At 37.3% G+C, this 25,090-nt stretch overlaps 1 protein-coding gene across 3 annotated transcripts in view; it reads right to left on the minus strand.

The window, feature by feature from the left end:
• Window positions 1–256: 256 nt before the first annotated feature.
• ACBD5 (acyl-CoA binding domain containing 5) overlaps window positions 257–25,090 on the minus strand; it is a 34,250-nt gene continuing 9,416 nt past the window's right edge. For 2 of the 3 annotated variants that reach the window (XM_060097631.1, XM_060097630.1), the window contains 9 exons: window positions 22,720–22,834; window positions 17,472–17,606; window positions 16,344–16,547; window positions 15,473–15,579; window positions 14,220–14,487; window positions 9,998–10,197; window positions 8,615–8,659; window positions 8,188–8,297; window positions 257–2,145 (listed from right to left, as the gene is read on the minus strand). In XM_060097631.1, coding sequence (XP_059953614.1) covers window positions 2,133–2,145; window positions 8,188–8,297; window positions 8,615–8,659; window positions 9,998–10,197; window positions 14,220–14,487; window positions 15,473–15,579; window positions 16,344–16,547; window positions 17,472–17,606; window positions 22,720–22,834 — 1,197 coding nt within the window. In that variant the 3' untranslated portion in view covers window positions 257–2,132. Of the gene's footprint in view, window positions 2,146–8,187; window positions 8,298–8,614; window positions 8,660–9,997; window positions 10,198–14,219; window positions 14,488–15,472; window positions 15,580–16,343; window positions 16,548–17,471; window positions 17,607–22,583; window positions 22,617–22,719; window positions 22,835–25,090 lie in introns of all 3 variants that reach the window. The other variant, XM_060097632.1, reaches the window with a different exon arrangement.

Here is a 25,090-nt window from a genome sequence, read left to right on the forward strand (position 1 = left end):
TAACATTTTCAGCCAAATGACTAAATGAGTTCAACTTCAGCCTGTTTCTGATTTTTATAAAATTATATGTAATAGCATGGCTTTATTTTGAACGAGGCACAATTACTTCCTATGAACCCCTACTATTTATTCCCATTTAATCCTTATATAATCAATGCACTTCTAACAGTAACAAGGAATAAAAACCATAACATTTTTCATTAACCTTTTATTTTTAACTTAATTTTACAATAAAGAAACAGAAAAGAAGTAGATCATTAAAAAAATACCATAGCTGTCAATTTTAAATGAGGTTCTTGTTAAACAAAGCAGTAACACTACATCCTATAATTACGTCTTTACTTGTATATACAAGAACTGTGTGCAAAGTGCTTTTCAAACTATAAAATAAGACTTTGGAATAGGATACAAATGGTTATCCCTAGGAGTTAGTTACCTCCAACTGCTTGTAATGAATCACAACTGCTTACATTCTTACTTTGCATCTTATTTATTTATATACTAAGAGAAAAGCCACCATTTTCTGATGCCAGATTGATAGCTAATTTTTTAAAATAACTCCCGACCCACAGGTCTAAATTTTATTTTTACATATAATTCAGTTACCGGCTTCATTTTTTTCCCTAAATAAATAGAGGACAGCTTTTAAAAAGCAAATATTAGTAGATCTCTTTAGACAGATACATTTTAATCAAGATGGGATTAAAAAATAAAAAACATCAAGTTACATGTAAGAAAAAAAATAAGGAAAAAAAGAGTCTTCAGAAAAGCAAATTGTATTCTTATACTTTTTTCTTCAGGTAAACAAAGAACCACCCTTTAGACTAGGGATGGATTACTTTCTCTCTTATTGAGAACACTCTGAACACATGATGCTAAACCCAACATCACACATACCAAGAATTTAAAAAATTATTTGATACTAAACCTTTGTATCAGAGAAACCTTTAAAGCATAAGGTACATCTACATGAGCAGGGAGTTTTAAAAGGCATGCGGGAAGGATAATTCCAAACAAAGCCTTCAAGGATCTAAATTACAGTCTTCTTCTTAGTCTAAATGTGGGAGGTGGAGGAGAGACACAAATTTACATTAGTTGGGTATGTCTTATTCAAATGGAAGCATATGGCCTGCTAGCTTGCAGATCTCTCCAATACCCCTTGTGAAATAGGTGTATCTCCAATATTATACCCCGAAGGAAAAACTGAGGCACTAAGAGGTTAAGAGTCCGGTCTGTGTGGTTTACCAGTTGCAGAAAAGTGATTTTCCTGTGTTTCCTCTTTGACCTTTGTAAAAAGAGTATAAATAAGTTTTCATTTTATATTTCAAAGCACCCTATGAAGCAGAAACAAGATGTCCTCAGTTAAAGGAAAAGTATTACAAAGTAATCCATGTATATGATTGAATACAAATCTTATTAATGATCCACAGGTTCAGAACACGTTAAGCCCGTTCTTCATCATTTCCATTAGCGGGTTATGTCTATTCTGTGAATCATTTGTAAAACCAAAGCCTAGTACATAGGGCTCTACTTTGTCATAATGATGCCTGAATACTAAAGTTAGAGCTGCACATGCCCAAGGAAGATTATGGGCAGCCCACAAAGTGGACGTGGAGAAGATTCTTCCAGTCGTTTTCTACTGAATCGCATGGTGGTTCAGTGACTAAGAAAGAAAGTCGATTTCATCTCATTTGAAATTCACTCCTGGTTTGCATACTTTCTCATAATTAATTTAGAAAATTAAAAATACCCAGTTATAAATCTGTTCTTATTATCACAACTGTACCTTGGAAAAGCAGCTTATATTTCTCTATGGGAGATAATCAGGTAAACATGTTACCAAACAATAATTAATAATTTAATGTCCTTCAAGTTCAAGGGTAGGGTAAATCTAAGTCTGTTACTTATAACCTAGTTGAGATTGATTATTCAAGTATCAGCAATATTAGTCCTTAAAATGTTATCATTTGTGTAGTGCAAAATATATATATGTATATATGTACACAAACCAAACTACTGGACAACAAAAAGAAATGTAATCATCACAAACTAGGAGTTTCGTGTGAGCTCCACAATCCATTTCATCCCGAGGTCATCCAGGCCCAGTAGTCTTCTTCAGTAAATTATTTTCTTCAGTTCAATTTTCTTTGAAAAGAAAGGAAAAAAACAATGTCCTATGAGTATAAATGCAACCTGAATATGAAACACATCCATACCAAAGAATTCGCTGATGGTAACATAATAATAATATTCAAATTCAAAATAAGACCATAAAATTACAAATGATCATTATGAAGTTACTTCGTGTCACTTAGAGCTCAATAGGAAAGATCCAACTGCAAGTGATGACATTACCAAGTAGTTTCTAACAAACGATTTAAATGTACATTCCTCTCATAGCTTCTAGATTCTCATCTTTTTCTAGTTGGCTATTCCACAGTTCAGATTTTTGCAAATTATTTCATAATTTTATCAAAATGGAAAGTTTTGAAACAAAAAACCTTCATAAAACAACAAAAGGTTGGGCTTCCCTGGTGGCGCAGTGGTTGAGAGTCCGCCTGCTGATGCAGGGGACAGGGGTTCATGCCCCGGTCCGGGAAGATCCCACATGCCACGGAGCAGCTGGGTCCGTGAGCCATGGCTGCTGAGCCTGCATGTCCGGAGCCTATGCTCCGCAACGGGAGAGGCCACAACAGTGAGAGGCCCGCGTACCGCAAAAAAAAAAAAAAAAAAAAAAAAGGTTGACAGATACACAACCTGGACTGTTCATTTAATCAACACATATTATGTATCTGTTATTTTCCAGGCACTGTGCCAGGTACTGGGGATTCAGACATCTCTGAGGCAGGCTCTTAGCCCTCAAAAAATCTCTCAGTTTAGTTGATAGGATGAGGATGGGAGGGACATATAAACCAACAACTCAGATGTGTATAATGTGATGGTTTTACTGATAGCAGAGTGAGCTACCAGAGAAGAATGGGCTTGTGAGCACAACAATCGCATGTGATCTGAGTTCTGGGAAAGGACCCACAGCTGTAAAATCTCTATACCCTCCTCAGCATTCCAGATGCCAAAATGCCTGAAACTCTCTCATTACAAGTTTATTCCTCTCCTCTGTAGAAACGCTCTTATACAACCCCCTTGGCAGGAATGATCTTTTAAATAATCAGACCACTCCTTATCCTCTGCAGGAATCTTATGTACACCTTGGCAGGAGTGACATTTTAAATAATCAGTTGGATTTTCACATAACAGGAGGAGATTACTCTGGCATGAAGAAAAATGGCCCCTGGAGGAAGAGAATCGCGGGTGGTTGTAAAGACTGCCTGAGTGAGACTTCAGCAGAAATGCTAGTTGGGAGGTGCCTGAACAGTTAGCAACACTTACTAAGAACCCACGTGATGCAGACTGCTGTACAAGATTTACCAAATCTGTAGATTTACCAAAAAGCACACAAATTGGTCTATGAACCCCCCAATCTTCAACTGTAATAGGGAAATAGAAGAGACATAAGTCACTATCACTATCTTTGGAATTTTGGGGATGTTTTCCAGGCACTTAGTGAGCTCTTTCTCTCCTTTTATAAAAAATTAACTTGTAAAATGTAGGGTATAGTGTGGTAAGAGAAGAAAAGTTACAGAAAACAACAGATAAGAAAACAGGAATAACATTTTGCCTTTCCCCAGCCCACTGAACTCTCTGCTCTGCCTGGACTGCTGAGATTCTTTCCCTGCCTCAGAAGCCTGGGCCTGAATTTTTGGTCCAGTATCACCTTCCCCAGGCTCCATCTGAAGAATGTTTCTCCGGAGACCTGTCCCACCCTATCCAGTTTTTATTAAATAAAAACTGAAAGCTCATTGTCTCTAAGGAAACCACCTACCAGCACATTTATGAACCTGGACAGACTGATAAAGGAAAGTGGTTAGAAACATCCTTTCCTTCAAATTACAGGCAGACCTTGAAGATCATGCAGGTTCGGCTCCAGACCATCGCAATAAAGCTAATATCGCAATCAAGTGAGTCACAAATTTTCTGGTTTGCCTGTGCATATAACAGTTTACACTCTACTATAGTCTGTTAAGTGGCAATAGCATTATGTCTTAAAAAACTGTACAGACCTTAATTTTAAAATGCTTTATTGGGCTTCCCTGGTAGTGCAGTGGTTAAGAATCCGCCTGCCAATGCACGGGACATGGGTTCGAGCCCTGGTCCGGGAAGATCCCACATGCCTAGGAGCAACTAAGCCTGTGTGCCACAACTATTGAGCCTGCACTCTAGAGCCCACAAGCCACAACTACTGAGCCCGCGTGCCACCACTATTGAAGCCTGCACGCCTAGAGCCCGTGCTCTGCAACAAGAGAAGCCACTGCAGTGAGAAGCCCGCGCACCGCAACAAAGAGTAGCCCCCCACTCGCCGCAACTAAAGAAAGCCTGTGCAGCAACGAAGACCCAACTCAGCCAAAAAATAAAAATAAAGTTCTCTTTAAAAAAAAATCATTAAAAAAATGTTTCATTGCTAAAAAATGCTAACCATCATCTGAGCCTTTGGCAAGTCATACTAGCAACATCAAAGATCACTAATCACAGATCACCATAACAGATACAATAATAATGAAGAAGTCTGAGATATTTCAAGAATTACCAAAATATGACACAGAGACATGAAGTGACTGAATGCTGTTGGGAAGCGGTACTGACAGCCTTGTGACAGGGTTGCCACAAACCTTCAGTTTGTAAAAAATGCAGTATCTGAGAAGTGAGGTCTTTGTGTAATAGATTAAGAATAGTCTTGTGGACTTAAAAGGTCTGCTTTCAGGGAATTCCCTGGCGGTCCAGTGGTTAGGACTCGGTGCTTTCACCACCATAGGCCCGGGTTCGATCCCTGGTTGGGGAACTAAGATTCTGCAAGCTGCCGCCCTGCAGCCAAAAAAAAAAAAATGGCCTGCTTTCAGTATTTAACTCATGGATAGTTTTAATAGCAGAATGACCAGGTTAGGTAACTGAGGGGAGGTAGTACCATAGGAGGCTGTTCAGGGCCTAATTTTGAACAGGTCTGCAGATGATACTCTTCATAGCACATACAGAAAGAATGTTTTTCAGATCCCCTTCAGAGTGATATGAGATCTCTTTTACTTTTATATTTTTCTGATGTAAGCTATTATATATAGAATGGATAAACAACAAGGTCCTACTGTATAGCACAGAGAACTATATTCAATATCCTATGATAAACCATAATGGAAAAGAATATGAAAAAAAAGAATGTATATATATGTATAACTGAATCACTTTGCTGTATAGCAGAAATTAACATTGTAAATCAACTATAAAAAAATTTATATTCTTCTATACTGGGGAAAAAAGAATCAAGCAGTGGACCTTAAGTATTACTTTTCATGTAAAAAAAAATTTTTTTTTAAAGCTTACCACAAATAGATAACCACTTATTTTACACGTGTATAGGATTATCTCAGTGTGTGTTTGCATCCAGATGTTAAATAACATCAAAGCTTCTCCAGGTCACATGGTACTTCAGTTGCCATCCTGCCCAGAGTGGGCCTTCAGCCATGTATTCAGCACATATTTATTGAAAGCCTAATACATGCCAGACACTGTGCTAGAGGATGAGGTACAGGGTGGGCCCTGTTATAAGTAGGGCACACCCTCCCCTGGCCACATTTTTCCCATCCTAAGAGAATTTCTAGATCTTTCTCTTCATCTCTAACACAGACCTGTCTTCCCTAAACCATGCACCATGTTCTCTAGTCTTCTTTCCTATAACTGTCAGATTAAAACCTGTTAAACACTGCCAGATTAAAAGACGCCTACATCCCCTCAAGCCAGAACTTATTTCCATAGCCAACCCCAGTTGACTCCTTACATATATAAGTAAACAATACATACAAACACTACGTCTCATCAAAATGCAGTTGCAGAGCACTAATAATTTACAACTTTTTTTTTTTTTTTTTTTTTTTTTCTGGTACGTGGGCCTCTCACTGTTGTGGCCTCTCCCGTTGCGGAGCACAGGCTCCGGACGCGCAGGCTCAGCGGCCATGGCTCACGGGCCCAGCCGCTCCGTGGCATGTGGGATCCTCCCGGACCGGGGCACGAACCCACGTCCCCTGCATCGGCAGGCGGACTCCCAACCACTGCGCCACCAGGGAAGCCCAATAATTTACAACTTTGAAGGATTAAATACCTAACAGACATTGGAAGACTGGATAAAGATTCAATAAGAACAAAGTAGAAACTTAGGAACAGAGAAAAGTTTCTCCATGCAGAGACATCTGTCAACAACTGAAAGGAATACTTAGGAGAAATGGCATACACTTTTACAAGTAAGGAACATTAAAAAATAATAATAATTTTAGAAAAACTGCAATTTTCCGTGACTGCTGAAGCAAAGTACAGTTTGTTTTTTTCAGTCTTTAATAAACTGACACGCTGCTTCAACCTTAAGCATGAAATAAATTATTCATCAAAGTAAACTTTAGGGTTTTTTGTCATGTGTTGAATTTTTCTATTCTCCAATCCCCAAGTTTCTACAAAGGAAAGCGTGAAAAAGAACTTTGAAATGCATTTTGCAAAACATGTAAACACCTCCCGTTAGCACCGCTGTTGCCAGCTGCTTAAATCCAGTATAACCACATATTGAAAAAAGGTTTGGTTCTTTTTTCCTCCTATTGTCAAGGATATTAGGATTTAAAACACTGTATAGCACCCAACCGTCACAGGAGAAACACAAAATGTGTGAACAAAGAAAAGAAAGGATTTAAATTAAGGTCTATATCTTTTTTTCCCCTTTTTTTGGCCACGTCATGCAGCATGCAGGATCTTAGTTCCCCAACCAGGGATTGAACCCACACCCCCTGCAGTGGATGCGTGGATTCTTAACCACTGGACCACGGTCTATAATCTATATCTATAGATATAGTCCCAAGGTCTGTATCTTAACAGCTGAAATGACACATACACAGATGGCTTAGAAAGGGGGTAAATGATACTGCGAAGGCAACTTAGGCTTCTGAAATCTCACAAAAGTTTTTTTAAGTGAGCAAGTATATTCCAAGAACATTAATGTACCAGAAAACGTATTGAGTTCATTTATGAACATAAATCAAACAGTCTTAACATAAGCAGAGAACAAGGAAGACTAAACCAAGTCACCTAAGGCCACATGCATTTCCGTTTCTCTACTATAAAGCATTCTCACTGGAGCACTTAGACTAGTGTGCTGCTTAGCCCTTTAACGTAGGAGAAGGGTAAATGTTTGGTTTTTGCTTTTGTTATCACGTGCAGTAATTAGAAATGTGGGTTCTTTGGTAGAGGAACAACAGACCTATAATTATTTAAACCCGTAGATTTTTTTAAAATGTGTTTCTACTGCACATATGTAAGAGAGCACTTAAAATCTTACCACCAAATCCCCTCTTTTCCCCATCTGTTTTGACTTAATGGGAAATGGTGATGAAACACCAGAAACATAATCAGTGAGGCCACAAATGACAAATATCTGTCCATCTGCCCATCCAGGGAGAGTAATTCAGTTTACATAGTGTCCAAAAAAATGCTTTTAACAATTTTCTTGAACCCAAGAGTTTTGGCCTCAGGTTATTCCTCATCTAGACAATCTCAGAGCACTTGCAAGGATTCGAACCTATTATTCTCAGACTTATCTGAGTTATTTCCTGGCATCCAAACTGGAATTCTGGCCCTCAAATTAGAATAAGCCCTATTTCTAGTCAACCACCAGGATGAACATTTTCTGAAATGCCAATGTCTATATTTCTAAGGTATAGAGAGCACGCAGGCATTATTAGTTTTCTTATCTGTTGTCCTTTAATATTAGCAAAGGGCCCCCCCAAAAAAATCATACTTTGAGAACACTGTTTCTTCATAAGACATAAAACTTAAGCCTGTAATCATTTTCTTGCTGTTGCATAAATCAAAGGTGTACAAATACATTAGATGCCGTCAAGTGAAAAAATTTTAATCTAACAAGTATCTAAAAACCCACTAGATATCATTTCCAAGGTAGTTTCAGTCTCAGGATCAGTACAGAATGCTCAGTATGACAATCTATCTATAAAATGGACCTATCTCTCTAACTGCCACTGAAAGCTCTGTCTGCTATAGAGTATAAGAGTTTACATACCACTTTGAATTATAAAACTATCATATTACCTTCTCCTTCTTTGGTAATATAAATGCACTAACCACTGGGCAATAAAAGGCCATATGATAGCAAAGATTAGTGCACCAGGAGACATCTCGAAGGGCCACCAAGATGGTCTCTGAGAAAATAAAATAAGCTGGTCACCAATCTATTACATATTGCACATATAAATTTAAAAAACACACCATAATTTTGAAACTATATAACTAATAATAGATCTCACTCCTGCTAAAGGGAGGGAGATAATTTTAGAGCGTAATTCAGAATGTAGACTTTCAGAAGTACTTCAGACTTAGTACAAAACAAATATATTTTAAACTTCAAAGTTCTAAAGGGTAGATTTCATTTGGAATACTTTCAGAATGTCATATAATCTAAATTTAATGTAACTTATTTGAAACTCTGGCACTTAGATTTAAGATAAGAATTTCTTACCGGTGAAGGCGGCTGATTACTGGTCTGTAATGCTGATGATTTTGCCTATCAACACAAATGAAACTGATTTAGCTTTGACAAAAAGAAAAAAAAATACAGTAATTTTTTCTATTTCCTATCTTTTTTTTTTAAAAAAGGGTGAAATATTGGATTACTCTTGATTTTTCTGCTAACTATGCTTTGATTATCCTGAAACTCACAGTGAGCAAATTAAGTTCCTAAAATTGCTAGCCAAATAATTATCTCTGACATTTTATAGTTCACATAATATAAAATTATCAAAACAAAACCTCAAATTAATCAGAACCATTACTTCTTTTACATTCTTATTAAGTTACTTACTCAATATTTCTTATTAATTCCTTGATTTCCATATAAACTACCAACTTACAAACACATTTGAGAACTATAGACTTGATTATTAAAACTGTAAAAGTGTAAAGATTATGTGAACAATATCCAAATATCTGTTTTGGAGATTCATGATAAGCTATAGCAAACCATAGTGGAGGTCAAATCATAACTCTACATTTCTCTCTGGCTTGAAAGTTTTGAGCCTAAAACTAATTTACAGTAAAGAATGGGTAAGTTAGTGTATTACCTCCACAGCATTTAAAAAAGAGGTCAAGATAGAAGACAACGCTTACTACAAAAGGATGGCCCTTCAATGGTGAACCCTAGGACTTTAGCTGTGGTCTCTATTAGTGCCACAAACTGCACTGTTCAACACTTCTTATTCTTCTCGTGTTCTTCTTCCTGTCTCCAACATGGTACTGCTAATTTTATATGCTGAAAAATTCCAATTATTTTAAGTAGTATTTGACTTTTGGGTCAGTCTTTTCTGAAATAATATTTTCAAAAGTAGATCCTTTTAAAAACCATTAAACTCCATTGATGTGTGTAAATCAGATATTTTTTTTAATCTAACAGCAAATATTTATTGTGCCCCCTCCTTGGAACAAGGCTCTGTCCTTTAGCAGCAGTAAATAAAATAGTATATATACAGTCCCTACAATCACAGTGTTTATAGTCTAGCAAGAAAGATATTAAATGCACATACCAAAAAATCACACATTTAACAAGAAAAAGCATTTTGTGAACTGTTACTGTTTAGCATTTTGTGGATCCAGAATTTGTCTCTTTCTTAGCAAAACCATTCAAATCAGTGTATTTGAATATTCTTCTCATTGGAACACACCATATACCTCTTGATAAAACATAATCTGAGCCTGGTTCCCTAAACGTATAATCTTACTTAACTGCTAAAATAAGCTTTGGGTATCATTTGTATGGTTCATTTAAATCAGATTAACACAGATTCCAATTACACACTGTTTGATGGGATCAACAGCAGATGAAGACAAGACAAATGAGGAAGGCTACCTGCGATGCCGTCAGCGTCTCCAGTTTGTGGAGTCTCTGAAGGACATTCTGCATGTCCTCCTGCAGGCGCATGAGCACGAGAGCGATCTGCTCGTTGAGGCTGCCCCTCGACCCTCTGTCTGAACCCCAGCGTTCCCCATCACCTCCACTTCCCACTTGCCGACCTTTGTTTCCTTCACTCAAATGTTGCATCCTGTGCCCTATTTTAAGAGAGCAAAATAAGTTAGTTTTAATCACTCTTAGAAAAGTAGAAATGGTGGGGTGTTTTTTGTGGTTTTTTTTTTTCATTTTTCCTCTATTTCTTTGAGACCTAAATCTCCAAAGTGGAGTGGAAGCAATCAGGAAGTACACAAAATAAACTATTAAAATCAAAGAAGTTGACATAGGTATAGACTTCTATTTATAGTCTTAATTTTTTTTTTGCTAAGGTTTTATAATGTACCTAATATACTAGTACATGACTCAATGTATATAATACACAAATAATACGCATATTTGGGGTACATTCTTAAAAATTCTTCACTAATACAGTAACAAGATTGAAAAAATATGAGGCTGTTTCTTTGGAGTATTAAAAGCTATACTAAATAGCCATGTTTTCCTATTTGATCACTGTAAGCCTCCCAAAAGGTTTTTAAATGGTTTTTCTTATAAATTCCATTACACTTATATTGAAATCTCACTACTACTAACATTTTGTTGTCTATCCATACGTTCTTTTTTCTACGCCTATATTTACAGAATTGGCATTACCCTTTATACGTGATTTTGTGTACTACTTTTAAAAAATATTATGAACATTTACGTGCATCATTAAATTTTACTCCAATTCCAAAAACACTGAAACAGCTATATGAATTCACTAGTAAGACCATGAAATAATTTACTCAATCATTTTGCACTTTTAGATGGGGTGACTGCAAATTTTTGCGATTACAAATAACATTGCAATGAATGTCTTTGTATATAAATTCTTGTCCAAATTTCTGTTGATGTCTTTAGGTCAGACAAATTCAAAGAAGAATTCCTGGGTGAAAGGATAACAATTTTGTTGTGGTTCTTAATGAGTGTTGCCAAGTTATTTTTCACAAAGGCTGAAACAGTTGTTTGTTTGTTTGTTTGACCTCGCCATGTGGCATGCAGGATCCTAGTTCCCCAAACAGGGATTGACCCTGTGCTCCCTGTATTGGGAGTGCAGAGTCCTAACCACTGGACCACCAGGGAAGTCCAAAACAGCATCTGCCAAGTTAAACCCCAAAGAGTACACTGAAATGCTCGATGCCATTTTCAAGAAGACCTCTACTCTTGTATCGAAAGGAAGTAAAATTTGAAGTGGTCATTCCTGAACTCAGCTATTGGTCTGGAATTTACACAGAAAAAAAAAGTGGGAAGTCGAATTTGAGGCTTAGTTTTTTCCTGCATCCTTAAGAGCCTGACATATTCTGTGATGGTCTATCAGTGGGTTCTGATGGTGACAGAGAACTACTGCTATCTCTGCTCACTTTACTACATCCTTTGTAATACTCAGTGTTCAAACCGCCTTCACAAAGACAGGAGTATCAGCCCATCCCCCTGTACGGGCCCCTGTGATTTCTGGGAGCCGTAGAGAGCTGTAGGTGGGTAAAGTCAGATTTTAAACAGGAAGCGTTTCATATAAACAATTTTGTTAAATTACCTAAAGAAAGAAACCTGAATCCAAGGTTCTAGTAATACGTTGTGACCTTTTTCTTTACTAAATATTCACAAATTTGTATTTTTTCTTGTAAAGAGGGGCCCTCTGCCCAAACTGTATAAGCTGCCTTTCTTGAATAAATGAATGACTTGCATTTCTGCCATGTCAATTCTCTTCTTTACTGTTTCCAATGTATTTATAAGTTATATAACTATTACTTATGCCTCCAATTTTCCCCCTACCTCTGCAATTTCCTTTTTTTAGGCTTATCATCTCTGCTTCGATCTCCTATTTGTAAGTGTTTATATTCTTTTTTATTGAGTGAGGAATACTGGTTATCTAAAATGTTCTGTTTTCTGGCATATATGTTCTTCCAAAACAGATCTTTTGTTTGCATCCTAAGCGCCTTTCCCCCTCTCCACTCTCCTTTTTATTTTTTCCTTGTCTGTAGGATATCTACATAGTTCCCAGGTCAGTTTTTGTCAGCTTGTTTATCTATGACACAGGCAACTCTATCAATCTACCTAAATAGAGTGGGTTTCCTGCCACGTTGACATTGCCCTACTGGTATGTTGGCCCAGACCTGACCTTGTAGGCTTGATATCATCAGTGTCTGTTGCTTCTATATTAGGCTCTTCTGAGTGGGACTAGAGGTAGGGGCTGAGGTAACGGGGGAATTGTTTTCTATTCTCTTTCTTTGAACATTGTGAAATGCCCTGTGTTGGGGACTTTTCCTGGATCAGCGATACATATATATATATATATATATATATATATATATATATATATATATATATTCAATGACATATATATTCAAATGACAGATGGCCTTATATTTCAGATCCTTCCTCCATATAAGAGGCCAGATGGCCTAGAGTGATGAAAACATGAGGATGATAACATCAGGAAGAGCAAAGGACAGGTCGAATCAAGTTCCATGTGAAGGTGAGGAGTGTAAGCTTTATAGGCAGACCTCTATATATACAGGCATATATTCAGACAAAAAACACTGTATATTCTTCAATAGGAAGAATGTGCCTTAGTAAAAAATAAAAAAAAGAGAGATTATCCTGATCACTTTGAGAATGTATTTAATTAGAAAATAAGAACAGTCATACAAGCTTAAGAGGTTTCTGAATCAGTGAAAAATGAAAAGCTTGGCCTGGCTATCAAATTGGAAAGGAAGACATTAGAGAGAATGAAGTACAGGTTTATCTGATGGACCAAGTGTAGAAAGGGGGAGACAACGGTGACAATAAATAAGAAATACAGTCCGAAGTGTCTTGCCTGGGTGTCATAAGGGTAACAGAGAAAAATTTAGCATCTAGAATTATCAGGTTCCATAGGTATCATGGTACACAGTTTGATAACTACCAATTAGATTTACCAAATTAATTATGTTAGTAAGGTTCTCATTATCCTTAGTTATGTTTTTGTCCTTATACTCTCATATAGACCAAAAAAAGGATATTAAAGTCTCCTGAATATTAATATGATTTTCCCTATTTCTCCTTATATCATCTGCAGATTTTGCTTTTTGAAGTGTTGATGTTATATAAGATATTAACAATTTAAAGTCTCTACTGCACACCTTAACATTACAAGTGGCCCTCTTTATCTTAATGCTTTTGGTCCTGAAATTAATCTTCCATGATATCAAGATTACTAACCTTGTCTTATTTTAATGTGCATTTGTGTGAGATACGTTTGCCTATATTTTTATTTGTTACTTTCTGAATATGCCTCTTGTAGACTATAGCATGAAGTTATGCTTTGTTTTGTGAACCAATCCAAATACCTTCTTCTTTAAGTAGGTGAGTAGAGCCTCTTTACTTGTACTGCTTTCACAAATACATTTGATCTTAAGTCTTTTATATTATGCATTGTTTTATGGGTTTTAAAAAATATTTTACTACATGGTTTGTTTTCACGGCTGTTTTAAAAATGTGTATTTTTTTCTGATAAATTAGAAAGGTTTGTTTTTGTTCAAATGGCTATTTTGACAGTACCTATTGATTCCTTACTATAAACAACTGTAAATTAATATTCCTACTTTTCTTCCCCACTCAACTCTTTATTACCTGATCACATTAATATTCTTAATGTTTCCCTCTGTACTGTTAAATGTTCTTTTATCTCTATTACTTGATTTATCAGCTTGAAATGATGTCTTTGACCTAAGCAGGGAAATGGGAAACAATAAGGAATTCAGATTTTCACCTATACTAGGAAAAAAGCAGCAGCACAGCTGGAGCAATCAGTGAGCGTTCAAGGAGGTGATACAACATAAATTTGGCTACCTTAAAAAACTGCATAAAAGATGTGGAAATAGACATGTTTTCTCCCACACCTTCAAAGAATACACTGCTATGCCCTGTAGAGTCAAAGGAGAGAACCAGACATAAAGGAAAATGGTCAGATGTTCCGCGAGGATAACTTTCAACATTCCCTTTGCAGAGGGACAGTCCTGGTGCCTCTCCTATCTAGAGCCTCCCCGTTTCATTAATTCGTTTATAAAGACAGTGAAAACAAAAAACAAGCGCTACACACCTCTCCCTCTCCTGACGTTAGAGAATTCCTCACTTTCTCCAGCCCGTTTCTCTCGGTGCGGCGCTCCACTGTTACTCCCGCCATCCTCTCCTCCGTGCTTTACTTCACCTTTGCCTTCCACTGCTGCCGCCTGTGTGTCCCCACTGTTGCCATTCCCAGGAGATACTTGAACATCTTCAGGAAAACCAGAACTTTCCAAGGGCTGACTGGGATTACCACCCAAGTAATAGCGAAATGGTCCATTGTTTGACGTAAAGCTATCTAAAGACTACAAACGTAAAGCACGTAGTTATACACCACAAGGTTTCCATGACAATTGAAGAATGACTGGTTTTATAAAGCGGTATTTTTTTAATGTTATTATAGAAAATATTATTTTTCTAAAAAATGTCTTCAATTCATATTCTGCCTCCCATCTGTAGGGGAGAAATGGGATAGAGATGATTTATATACAAGCAAAGAACTGAGATGTTTGGCAGTGAACTGTGCTCGTGACTCAGTCATTCATCCAAGAAACATTTAAATATCCAGAGTTACTGTACTCAAAATGCACTGTCACAACACTGTAAATCAATTATACTTCAATAAAATTAAAAAATAAATTTAAAAAATTTTAAATTAATTTAATTTTAAAATAAAACAAAATAAATTTAAAAAATTTTAAAAGCACTGTGTTAGAACAGCGGTGGGGAAAGACCAGGGGGAGGATGTAAAAACAACAAACATAAATATAGCCATCAAAACCACCCTGGTCGTTATCAGAAAAAGTTGTCAAAGAGAAAAAAAAAAAATTCATGTACTTTTAGTGGTTTTCCAAATGTTAGTTTTCAATACCAAATCTTAATTAACTGAAATTTGAAAAGTATTTCCACTTAAAATTTCAGTCCAATGTATTAGTCAATGTGAAGAACAGATTTATTTGTTTGAAATTGTTCACTCTTCTTGGCTGTTATCAATGTCTCAAACATAAGGACTAGCATAAGGAGTTCACCTTCTGCCTCCCATCCCACCTCTCTCAGAATATTTATAAATGTAAATACATTATAAATTATAATATTTAAACATTTTTGAATATTTAGGAATTTTATATATTTTTTAATTCACAAAAAAACCCAAAATACAAATGTTTAAACATGTTAGAAGTATGTTTTCAAAGTGGTGAACAGCATACACATCTGTTATTAACAGAAGTTATGCATGGAATTCTGATATATCACTTTGAAAATATACCAATTAAAAAATGTCATTTTTACCTCTTCTTGTCCAAATTGCTCCATGGAATCACAGTAAACTTCACTGTCTGAATCACTCGTCAAATGCTGAATTGCTGAAACATCTTCAACATGATCATCATTTACATCTAAATATATACAAATGTCCAAGTAGAAAAATTATTGTCTAATTGAAGACAAATGCATTTATTACATTTTCAAAATTTATCTGCTCTATATTATTTTCATATTGGGAGATAAATTTGATTTACCATTTCATATTGGGAGATAAATTTGATTTACTTTCTTTTAACTTACCAAAATTTTAAATTTAGTCAGTAATTTTTATGTAAAAAGATTACAAAGTATTTTATCAGGGAATTATAAAGACACTGTCCAGATCAAACTTATAAAAACCTAATAACTTTATAAGAAAAAACTACCAGCTAGGACCCTATATTTGGGATGCAACTGTGCACATTTGGTTGTTATATTAAGAAATGGTATTTCTTGTTTTCTCTAGTGAATTACAGCAATGTCAATAATTCACTGTATACACACTATAGGCTCACTCCTAGAGCCGTAAATTGTGAAACGACTATACCTTATTTTGCTGACCTGAGAACAAAAGTATCATATAATTAGAGATGTGAGTTAAAAGAAAAAATTTCAAAGACCTTATTTTTAAATTCCATACAAAAACACAACAAAAAATATTTCAAGAAAAATATAAAAGCCTTGGCCCTATTTCGGTCTTCCAAAGCTATAAACCCTTATAATATTAATAAACCTTAAGATGTTACTGAATAGAGGTTTTAAAAATTCTCAACAGCTCCTAAATATCCTAAAATTATTAAAAGAATATATTATTCATAGGAAAGAAGCCAGAGAAACAACTTTGACGTGACAGTACCTTGGTGAACGCAGACAGCAGTCTTTTCAGTTTGCTCCAAGTTTTGATCTACAGATTTTACTGTCTCAGTGCCTCTGCCATTCAGGGAAGGACTGGCATGAATGTCGTTCTGTACACCCTGAACAAAGCTGTCTTTTTCATAGCCATTAGTGACAACAATTTCCAAGTTCTTATGGTCTGCAGATTTCTTCATCATTTTCTTATCTTTTATGTGAAAATGGAGAGATTCATAAAAATTCACTGTAGGAAAACTTCTGTACACTATGTTCTAATATCAGGTAGTCATTTCCCCAGCCTATCATAATCCATTTGAAGGGCTTCCTACGTGGATCAGAGAGATGGGATACTCCTTGAAAAGGGGTTAATTATATGCTGAGAGCTCACCCAAACTGTGTTGGTTTCAAAACTGCTTCAGCTCCCTGTGAATCTTCTAGAACCCCTTTTAAGAGATAAATCTCTTGAGGTCTTTTCACTCCTTCGGGCATAGGCAAATTACTCTATGAGACCCAGCCATATATAGGTCTACATAGCCAATAAAAAGAGCCTTCAAAGAAGGTATTATTTGTCAGCCTTTACTGGAAAGTGAAGGCAAAACTAAGCTGTATGGTTTGTTTTAGTGTCTTTCTGCGTCCCCTTTCTAAACTAGTCTCCCCAAGAATCACTGGTACTCTTACTCACAAGGCCCCCCTAATGCAGTACCCCACGAATCCAATGTTCCCTCTTCATCAGAATCTCTGCCTGTATCCTATTCTCTGGAATCCATGCCATTCTTGACAAGATACTGAGAATTTAACTTGTCTCCTCTCCTTGGTAACATATGCATATTCATATGCATATGCACAATACCTTAAATGAATACATTTCTAATGCAGCATTTCAGGCATTCCATCTAGAGGAGTGGCCTATCCTTGTTTGCCTTCAATTAACATCAATCCATCTATGCTTAAGGTTGGCTGTCCCTGAACTCTGTAGTAGAGCCTCTTGGTCCACAACGAACCTGGTTATAGGGTCAACAGCCCACATCCCTCCACGTGCCCTAATCGCACACAATGCCAAATAAGTCCAAACCTCTCCATAGCCTTTCGCCTTAGTTAATGTAGAGTGATTAGCTCATAACCCAAAGATTACCGTTATCACTTTGTTCTGCTCCTTTCACGCCTTCCTGGGCCTCTTCTTCCTCAGATTCAGCTCCACTATCGCTGCTTTCAGCTTTACCATTAAGAGTTTTGGCATTTGGTGTAGAAGTTAGAACATTACCAAGATCTAAAATATGAAATGACCATTTAATCTGTAATGCTATAACACACAATCATGTTGTAATTTTAAAATAATACTGTAATTCACAAATAACTAATAAAATAATATTGAAGTAAAAAGTTAGAATTTTAACATATAATGAACAGTATTATTTTCTTTGACAGTAAATATACGTACATTCCATTAATTCCTCCAGTTATCAGTTCACAACAAAATGATAAAGCTATCTTAAATCCTTTCTGAACAGTGGATAAATTATTTTTAAGGTAACATCGATCAAAATGTAAAGTTAAGAGATGAATGATCTTTAATACACAGTAAATGAAGAGACAGTTGCTATAGGCTAGCATGCTGAAAACATAAATAGCTTTGGCCCCAAAAGCAATCTTATCAATATTATAGGTGGACTACATTAAAAAGTTTTTTTTTAATAACTTTGTTTATTTATTTTTGGCTGTGTTGGGTCTTTGTTGCTGCACGCGGGCTTTCTCTAGTTGTGGCGAGCGGGGGCTACTCTTTGTTGCAGTGCACAGGCTTCTCATTGCGGTGGCTTCTCTTTGTTGTGGAGCACGGGCCCTAGGCACACAGGCTTCAGTAGCTGTGGCACATGGGCTTCAGGAGTTGTGGCTTGCGGGCTCAGCAGTTGTGGCTCACAGGCTCTAGAGCGCTGGCTCAGTAGTTGCAGTGCACAGGCTTAGTTGCTCCGTGGCATGTGGGATCCTCCCGGACCAGGGCTTGAACCTGCATGCCCTGCATTGGCAGGCGGATTCTTAACCACTGAGCCACCAGGGAAGCCCCTAAAAAGTTTTTTATCCTTTTATTACCTTTAGGGCTTCAGGTGCACAACTTACATTATTATGTCTTTACAGTTAAGCTTTTTTAAAAAAAAAGCATTAGTAAATGTGATTCATCACTTAAAAAGGCAAATTGTCCTATTACCCAAAGTCATACCTTGAGAGTAAATACATGGAAGCTTCTCAAACATTAACATGGATAGGAATCACCTGAGATCTAGTTAAAAGGTAGGTTGTGAATCAGTAAGTCTGGGGTAATCTAAGATTCTGGATTGCCATAAAGCTCCCATGTGATGCCAGTGCTGATGGTTACTAGACCCCATTCTGTGATACTGGGAATTATAGTTCTGTAACTCTGAGATACTGAAGGCATCCTAAGTGGCTCTTGGCTAAAAACAGTGGTCTTCCTCCATAAACTTCTGGGCTTTATTTTCAATTATACAAGTCCATTTTGGATGCTGCCATGCATCCCAAATAACATATAAAATCTCCATTCATCTTAAACAGTCAGGCCTATATTCTTATTCTTATTATATTCCCTAATTAGTAGAATTAAGGAGTAAAATTTCAACTCTATCATAGGCATTATGGTCTATTCTCTCTTAGAGAATCATGATGGCAGCATAGCTTTTGAATCTCCCTTATTCTTTCCCTGACAACCAGGAAAAAAAAAAAATGACAAAAAAATAAATAAAAAACAAACACTCACCACCCACAGACACCTTCAACAAAACAAAGCATCAGGGAACCCCCAAAACCCCCATCAAATGGATGGTTGCAGCAAAACTACTTGACAGCATCACAGCAGTTCTGTGACGAGAGTTGCAGAAAGCACAGAGAATTACTAATAAGCCCTACTCAACATCCAAAAATCAATGGAGTACACCCTATTAATAGACGAAAGGATAAAAGCCACAAGATTATCACAACGGATGCAGAAAAAGCACTTGACAAAATCCAATACTCTTTCATGAATATAACGCTGAAGAAATTAAGAATACAAGAGAATTTCCTCAATCTGATAAAGGGCATCTAAGAAAACTCACTAGAATCATACTTAATGTTAAAACACTGAATGTTTTGTTGCTAAAATAAGGAACAAGACAAAGATGTCTGGGCTTCCCTGGTGGCGCAGTGGTTGAGAATCTGCCTGCCGATGCAGGGGACACAGGTTCGTGCCCCGGTCTGGGAAGATCCCACATGCCGCGGAGCGGCTGGGCCCGTGAGCCATGGCCGCTGAGCCTGCGCGTTCGGAGCCTGTGCTCTGCAATGGGAGAGGCCACAACAGTGAGAGGCCCGCGTACGGCAAAAAAAAAAAAAAAAAAAAAGAATCCACCTGCTAATGCAGGGGACACGGGTTCGAGCCCGGTTCCAGGAAGATCTCTAATGCAGCAGAGCAACTAAGCCCATGTGCCACAACTACTGAAGCACGTGTGCCTAGAGCCCGCGCTCTGCAGCAAGAGAAGCCACCGCAATAAGAAGCCCGCGCACCTCAACAAAGAGCAGCCCCTGCTCGCCACGACTAGAGAAAGCCTACGCCCGGCAACGAAGACCCAACGCAGCCAAAAATAAAATAAATTAATTAAAAAAAAAAGGACAAAGATGCTTTTGTCATCTCTATTTAACACTGTACTGGAAGTTCTAGTTAGGGCAATAAGGCAAGAAAAATAAATAAAAGGTATCCAGACTGAGAAGGAAGAAGTAAAATGATTTCTGCAGATGACATGCTCTCATACATAGAAAATCCTAAGTAATCTACAAAAAAACTATTAGAACTAATAAATGGTCAAGCAAGGTTGCAAGATACAAGATCAATAAAGAAAAAGTAATTGTGTTTCTACAAGCTACCAACAAACAATCGAAAAATGAAATTAGAAAATTCAATTTACAATAGCAGCAAAAGAATAAAATAACTAGCAATTGAAAGAAATTAAAGCACATTTAAATAAATGGATTAGAAGACAATATTGTTGAGATGACAATACTTCCAAAACTGATCTATGATTCATTGCAATCCCTAACAAAATTCCAGCTGGCCATTTTTGCAAAAACTGACAAGCTGATTCTGAAGTTCATAGGGACATGCAAGGAATCAATCAATAGTCAAAAATGGGAATTCCCTGGTGGTCCAGTGGTTAGGGCTCTGCACTTCCACTGCAGGGGGCGTGGGTTCGATTCCTGATCAGGGAATTAAGATCCCGCAAGCCGTGTGGCACGGCCAGAAAAAAAAAAGTATAGTCAAAACAATGTTGAAAAAGAACAAAGTTGGAGAGCTTACACTTCCTGATTTCAAAACTTACTATGTATATATATTCTGAAAAAGCCCATGTGACATAGATAATCTGTTCTACTGGGCCTAAACAGCTACTTTTTTTTTTTTTTTTTTTTTTGCGGTACGCGAGCCTCTCACTGTTGTGGCCTCTCCCGTTGCGGAGCACAGGCTCCAGACGCGCAGGCTCAGCGGTCATGGCTCACGGGCCCAGCCGCTCCGCGGCATGTGGGATCTTCCCAGATCGGTGCACGAACCCGTGTCCCCTGCATCGGCAGGCGGACTCTCAACCACTGTGCCACCAGGGAAGCCCTCAACGGCTACTTTTAAACAAGATGCTTTATTTAAGAAACAAACTGAAGATTGCAAACTGTCTTACAACTTGGCAATATCTTACAAAATTGGAAACACTTATCAAACGCCCCCATCCTTTGATCCAACGATTATATTTCTAATATAATTTCTTACAGATATACTTCCACATATGTAAAGTAACATTTGTACATGGTTATTTTCAGCAGCATCTTTTGAAGATCAGAAGAGGAAACAGGGCTTCCCTGGTGGCACAGTGGTTGAGAATCTGCCTGCCGATGCAGGGGCCACGGGTTAGGGCCCTGGTCTGGGAGGATCCCGCATGCCGCGGAGGAACTGGGCCCGTGAGCCACAACTACTGAGCCTGTGCGTCTGGAGGCTGTGCTCCGCAACAAGAAAGGCCGCAATAATGAGAAGCCCGCGCACCGCGATGAAGAGTGGCCCCCGCTCGCCGCAACTGGAGAAGGCCCTCGAACAAAAACGAAGACCCAACACAGCCAAAAATAATAAATTAATTAATTAATTAAAGATGCCTTGTGAATGGAATGCCAGAAAACAAAAAAGGATGGCCAGGCTGATTTATTTTTTTTTTTGCGGTACGCAGGCCTCTCACTGTTGTGGCTTCTCCCGCTGCGGAGCACAGGCTCTGGACGTGCAGGCTCAGCGACCATGGCTCACGGGCCCAGCTGCTCCATGGCATGTGGGATTTTCCCGGACCAGTTCACGAACCCGTGTCCCCTGCATTGGCAGGCGGACTCTCAACTGTTGCGCCACCAGGGAGGCCCCAGGCTGATTTTTATTTAAAACATATATAATTGTCATTTAGAATGACTCTTAGAGCTCATTTCACTCTGTTTTCTAAAACAATTTAAAGAGCAAATGTTTATGGTTAATACCAGCAAGTCTGCAGATTATTCAGCTCCTGCTAGTATGTAAAAAGATAAGACTTTCAATTCGTTACTGAGAACATGAAAACTGAACTCTAAAAAAAAAAAGACCAAGTGAGGTGAATTCACTGACGTCTTGTTTTAGCTAGCTACACTAGAGTTAAACCATACTATAAACATATTCACTTAAAATTAGCTAGCAAGTCATTTCAGCCATAGCAATATAATAGCTAATATAATTCATAAAGCAAAATAGAAAATATGAAATATGAATCATAAAAATAAAACCATGAATTCTGTTATAATTTTGTATGCAAATGAACCGTCTGTCATGTTTTAATAACCTAAGGGTAAAAATTACGGTTTATACCAACAAGCACCTACTGAATAACACAGGGAACTCTGCTCAATATTCTGTAATAACCTAAATGGGAAAAGAATTTGAAAAAGAATAGATACATGTATATGTATAACTGAATCACTTCACTGTACACTGAAACTAACACAAAATTGTTAATCAACTATGCTCCAATATAAAATAAAATTTTTTTTTAAACTCCGAAAAAAAATTAGGGTTTATAATATTTTGGAACTTTATGCAATGTATTTGCTTAAAAGAAAACTCTTGAGTGAAAAGCCCATAAGTTATATAAATTTGTGCAGAGTTCTTTTGGCATATAAATTTTAAACCAAAGTTTCACATGGATTTCATTATTCCTACCTTCTAGGTATTTAGAGATTTTCTCCACTCGGACTGGCATGTGAAAGTAAAAAAAAAAATTAGACATATAATATAAATATTAATGCATGCATAATGTATCAGCTGCTGAATGAAAAACTAGGTAAAAGAGTCCAACCTGAGGCTAAATCAGAACTTCTGCCACCCTTTTTGTCTTCTACAATTTCATAAAACGGACCAATGACATGTAGCAATTCTTCAACTTTTTCAGTCATTGGCATAGTTTCAAGAATCTGTAATCAAAAGAAACAAATCCTGTGAAAACCAACTATTAATGTGATCCACACTAGCACCAAATAATATATTTATAATTTACTTACTGATAACTTTGAGATTTGAAGTGCTTTTATAGACACCTGAAAGTATCTATGTTAATTACATATTGATGCATATACCACCCTAGGAAAATTTCAAGTAAAAATTTAAAAGCCTTCTTATTTTGAAAACTATTTTACATAAGCTTCGTGTAAAATTTTATACAATAAGCTATAGATTGTGCATTAAGCACTAAAGGCACTAATGTAAAATAAAATAGAAAATTTTGGGGTTAGAGTAAAATTATTGTGTCTGTTCTTTAACACCAAGGTAGTGTTTTCTTTTTGTTTTTTGTTTTTTTTTTTGCGGTACGCGGGCCTCTCACTGTTGTGGCCTCTCCCATTGCGGAGCACAGGCTCCGGACGCGCAGGCTCAGCAGCCAAGGCTCACGGGCCTAGCCACTCTGCGGCATGTGGGATCTTCCCAGACCGGGGCACGAACCCATGTCCCCTGCATCGGCAGGCGGACTCTCAACCACTGCGCCACCAGGGAAGCCCAAGGTAGTGTTTTTAAAAGGGTGTTAAGTAAAGTAGGAAATGGCAACCATTTTCAGACACCTCCATAACTACGGGCCAATTTAGAATCATCAAGTTTAAAGAGCAAGGTAAATTAGGTGAAAAGTATTCAAATAAAGAGCCATCAACTGATGACTGACAAAATAAAGTATTTCTATATATGGAATATTTTGCAGATATTAAAAAGACTATGATTAGTTCTGTGTGTGCTGACTGGAAAAATATCTATAAATATTTTTTTACAGGCAACAAGCTAGTAGCTGCACAGTATGTTTAATATGATACCATTATTGTTTTCCTTTCTTTTTTTAAATAGTAGGATATATATATACACACATGTCTTTTCTGTATCAATCTACAAAATACAATTAAAAGTAATTACCACTAAATAGTTAAAATGGAGGGAATGAGGAAAGATTATAACAATATTTAAAGAAAAAAGAATGTTATCAAACCAAAGCTGTACATTATTGTTCTCTCTCTGCTTTTGAAAGACTCCTTTGTTCTGCTACTGATATACTTAACAGCCAAAAGAACTAAGCTCTGACCTCTTTTATAGAAAAACAAAGTCCACCAAATAAAAATTGTGAAACTGTAACAAAGTGCACAACTTTGAGCAATGTAGAAGACATTAAAACAAAACAAATTACTCTGAATCTACCAAATAAAAATTACTACAGAGATTAATACTATCAAAGCATCTGGCAAAAAAATATTCCTTTTTTACATATTTTCTCTATGTTCAAAGACTATTTAAGATTATTATACAGATCTAGATTTCACAATTTCCGATCCATTACCAACATAGCAATACAAATGTTCCTTTATAAAAAGGCAGTAAGATCGGGCTTCCCTGGTGGCGTAGTGGTTGGGAGTCCGCCTGCCGATGCAGGAGACACGGGTTCGTGCCCCGGTCCGGGAGGATCCCACATGCCGTGGGGCGGCTGGGCCCGTGAGCCATGGCCACTGGGCCTGCGCGTCCGGAGCCTGTGCTCCGCAGCAGGAGAGGTCACAGCAGTGGGAGGCCCGTGTACCACAAAAAAAAAAAAAAAAAAAAAAAAAGGCAGTAAGATCATCTTACTGATGATCAAAATCAAAAATCCATGATTTCTTCATTAATTTGCTCCTTGAAGAGCTAGTTAATAAAGAATGCCCTCTTTACTAGTTACCAGAGAAACTAAAAGCATCCTTGTCTTATTCTGCTTCTGAAGGATTTTTGCATTCACAGAAAAATGCTTGTTACTGATAAATCCAGTGATAGAAACATCTCAACTTATGAGTCAACACTTGTATGAGAACACTGTTGGGCAGTCTTGTTACCTATTTCTCATAAAAAGTTTCAAAACAGAAATGTTTTCAAGACAGCCCAGTTAAGTCCCACACTCCTGAGTAAGGGAAATCAGTATTTGAAAAGATTCCTATCTATATACTTCCTGCAGAAGTCAACGATAGAGAAAGATAAGAAAGATGAAAAAATGAAAACACAGGACTTCCCTGGTGCCACAGTGGTTAAGAATCCGCCTTCCAATGCAGGGGACACGGGTTCGATCCCTGGTCCGGGAAGATTCCCACATGCCACGAAGCACCTAAGCCCGTATGCCACAACTACTGAGCCTGTGCAGCCCACAAGCCACACCTACTGAGCCCGTGTGCCACAAC

This window comes from Mesoplodon densirostris, chromosome 4, assembly GCF_025265405.1.
Source record: "Mesoplodon densirostris isolate mMesDen1 chromosome 4, mMesDen1 primary haplotype, whole genome shotgun sequence".
Classification (NCBI taxonomy): domain Eukaryota; kingdom Metazoa; phylum Chordata; class Mammalia; order Artiodactyla; family Ziphiidae; genus Mesoplodon; species Mesoplodon densirostris.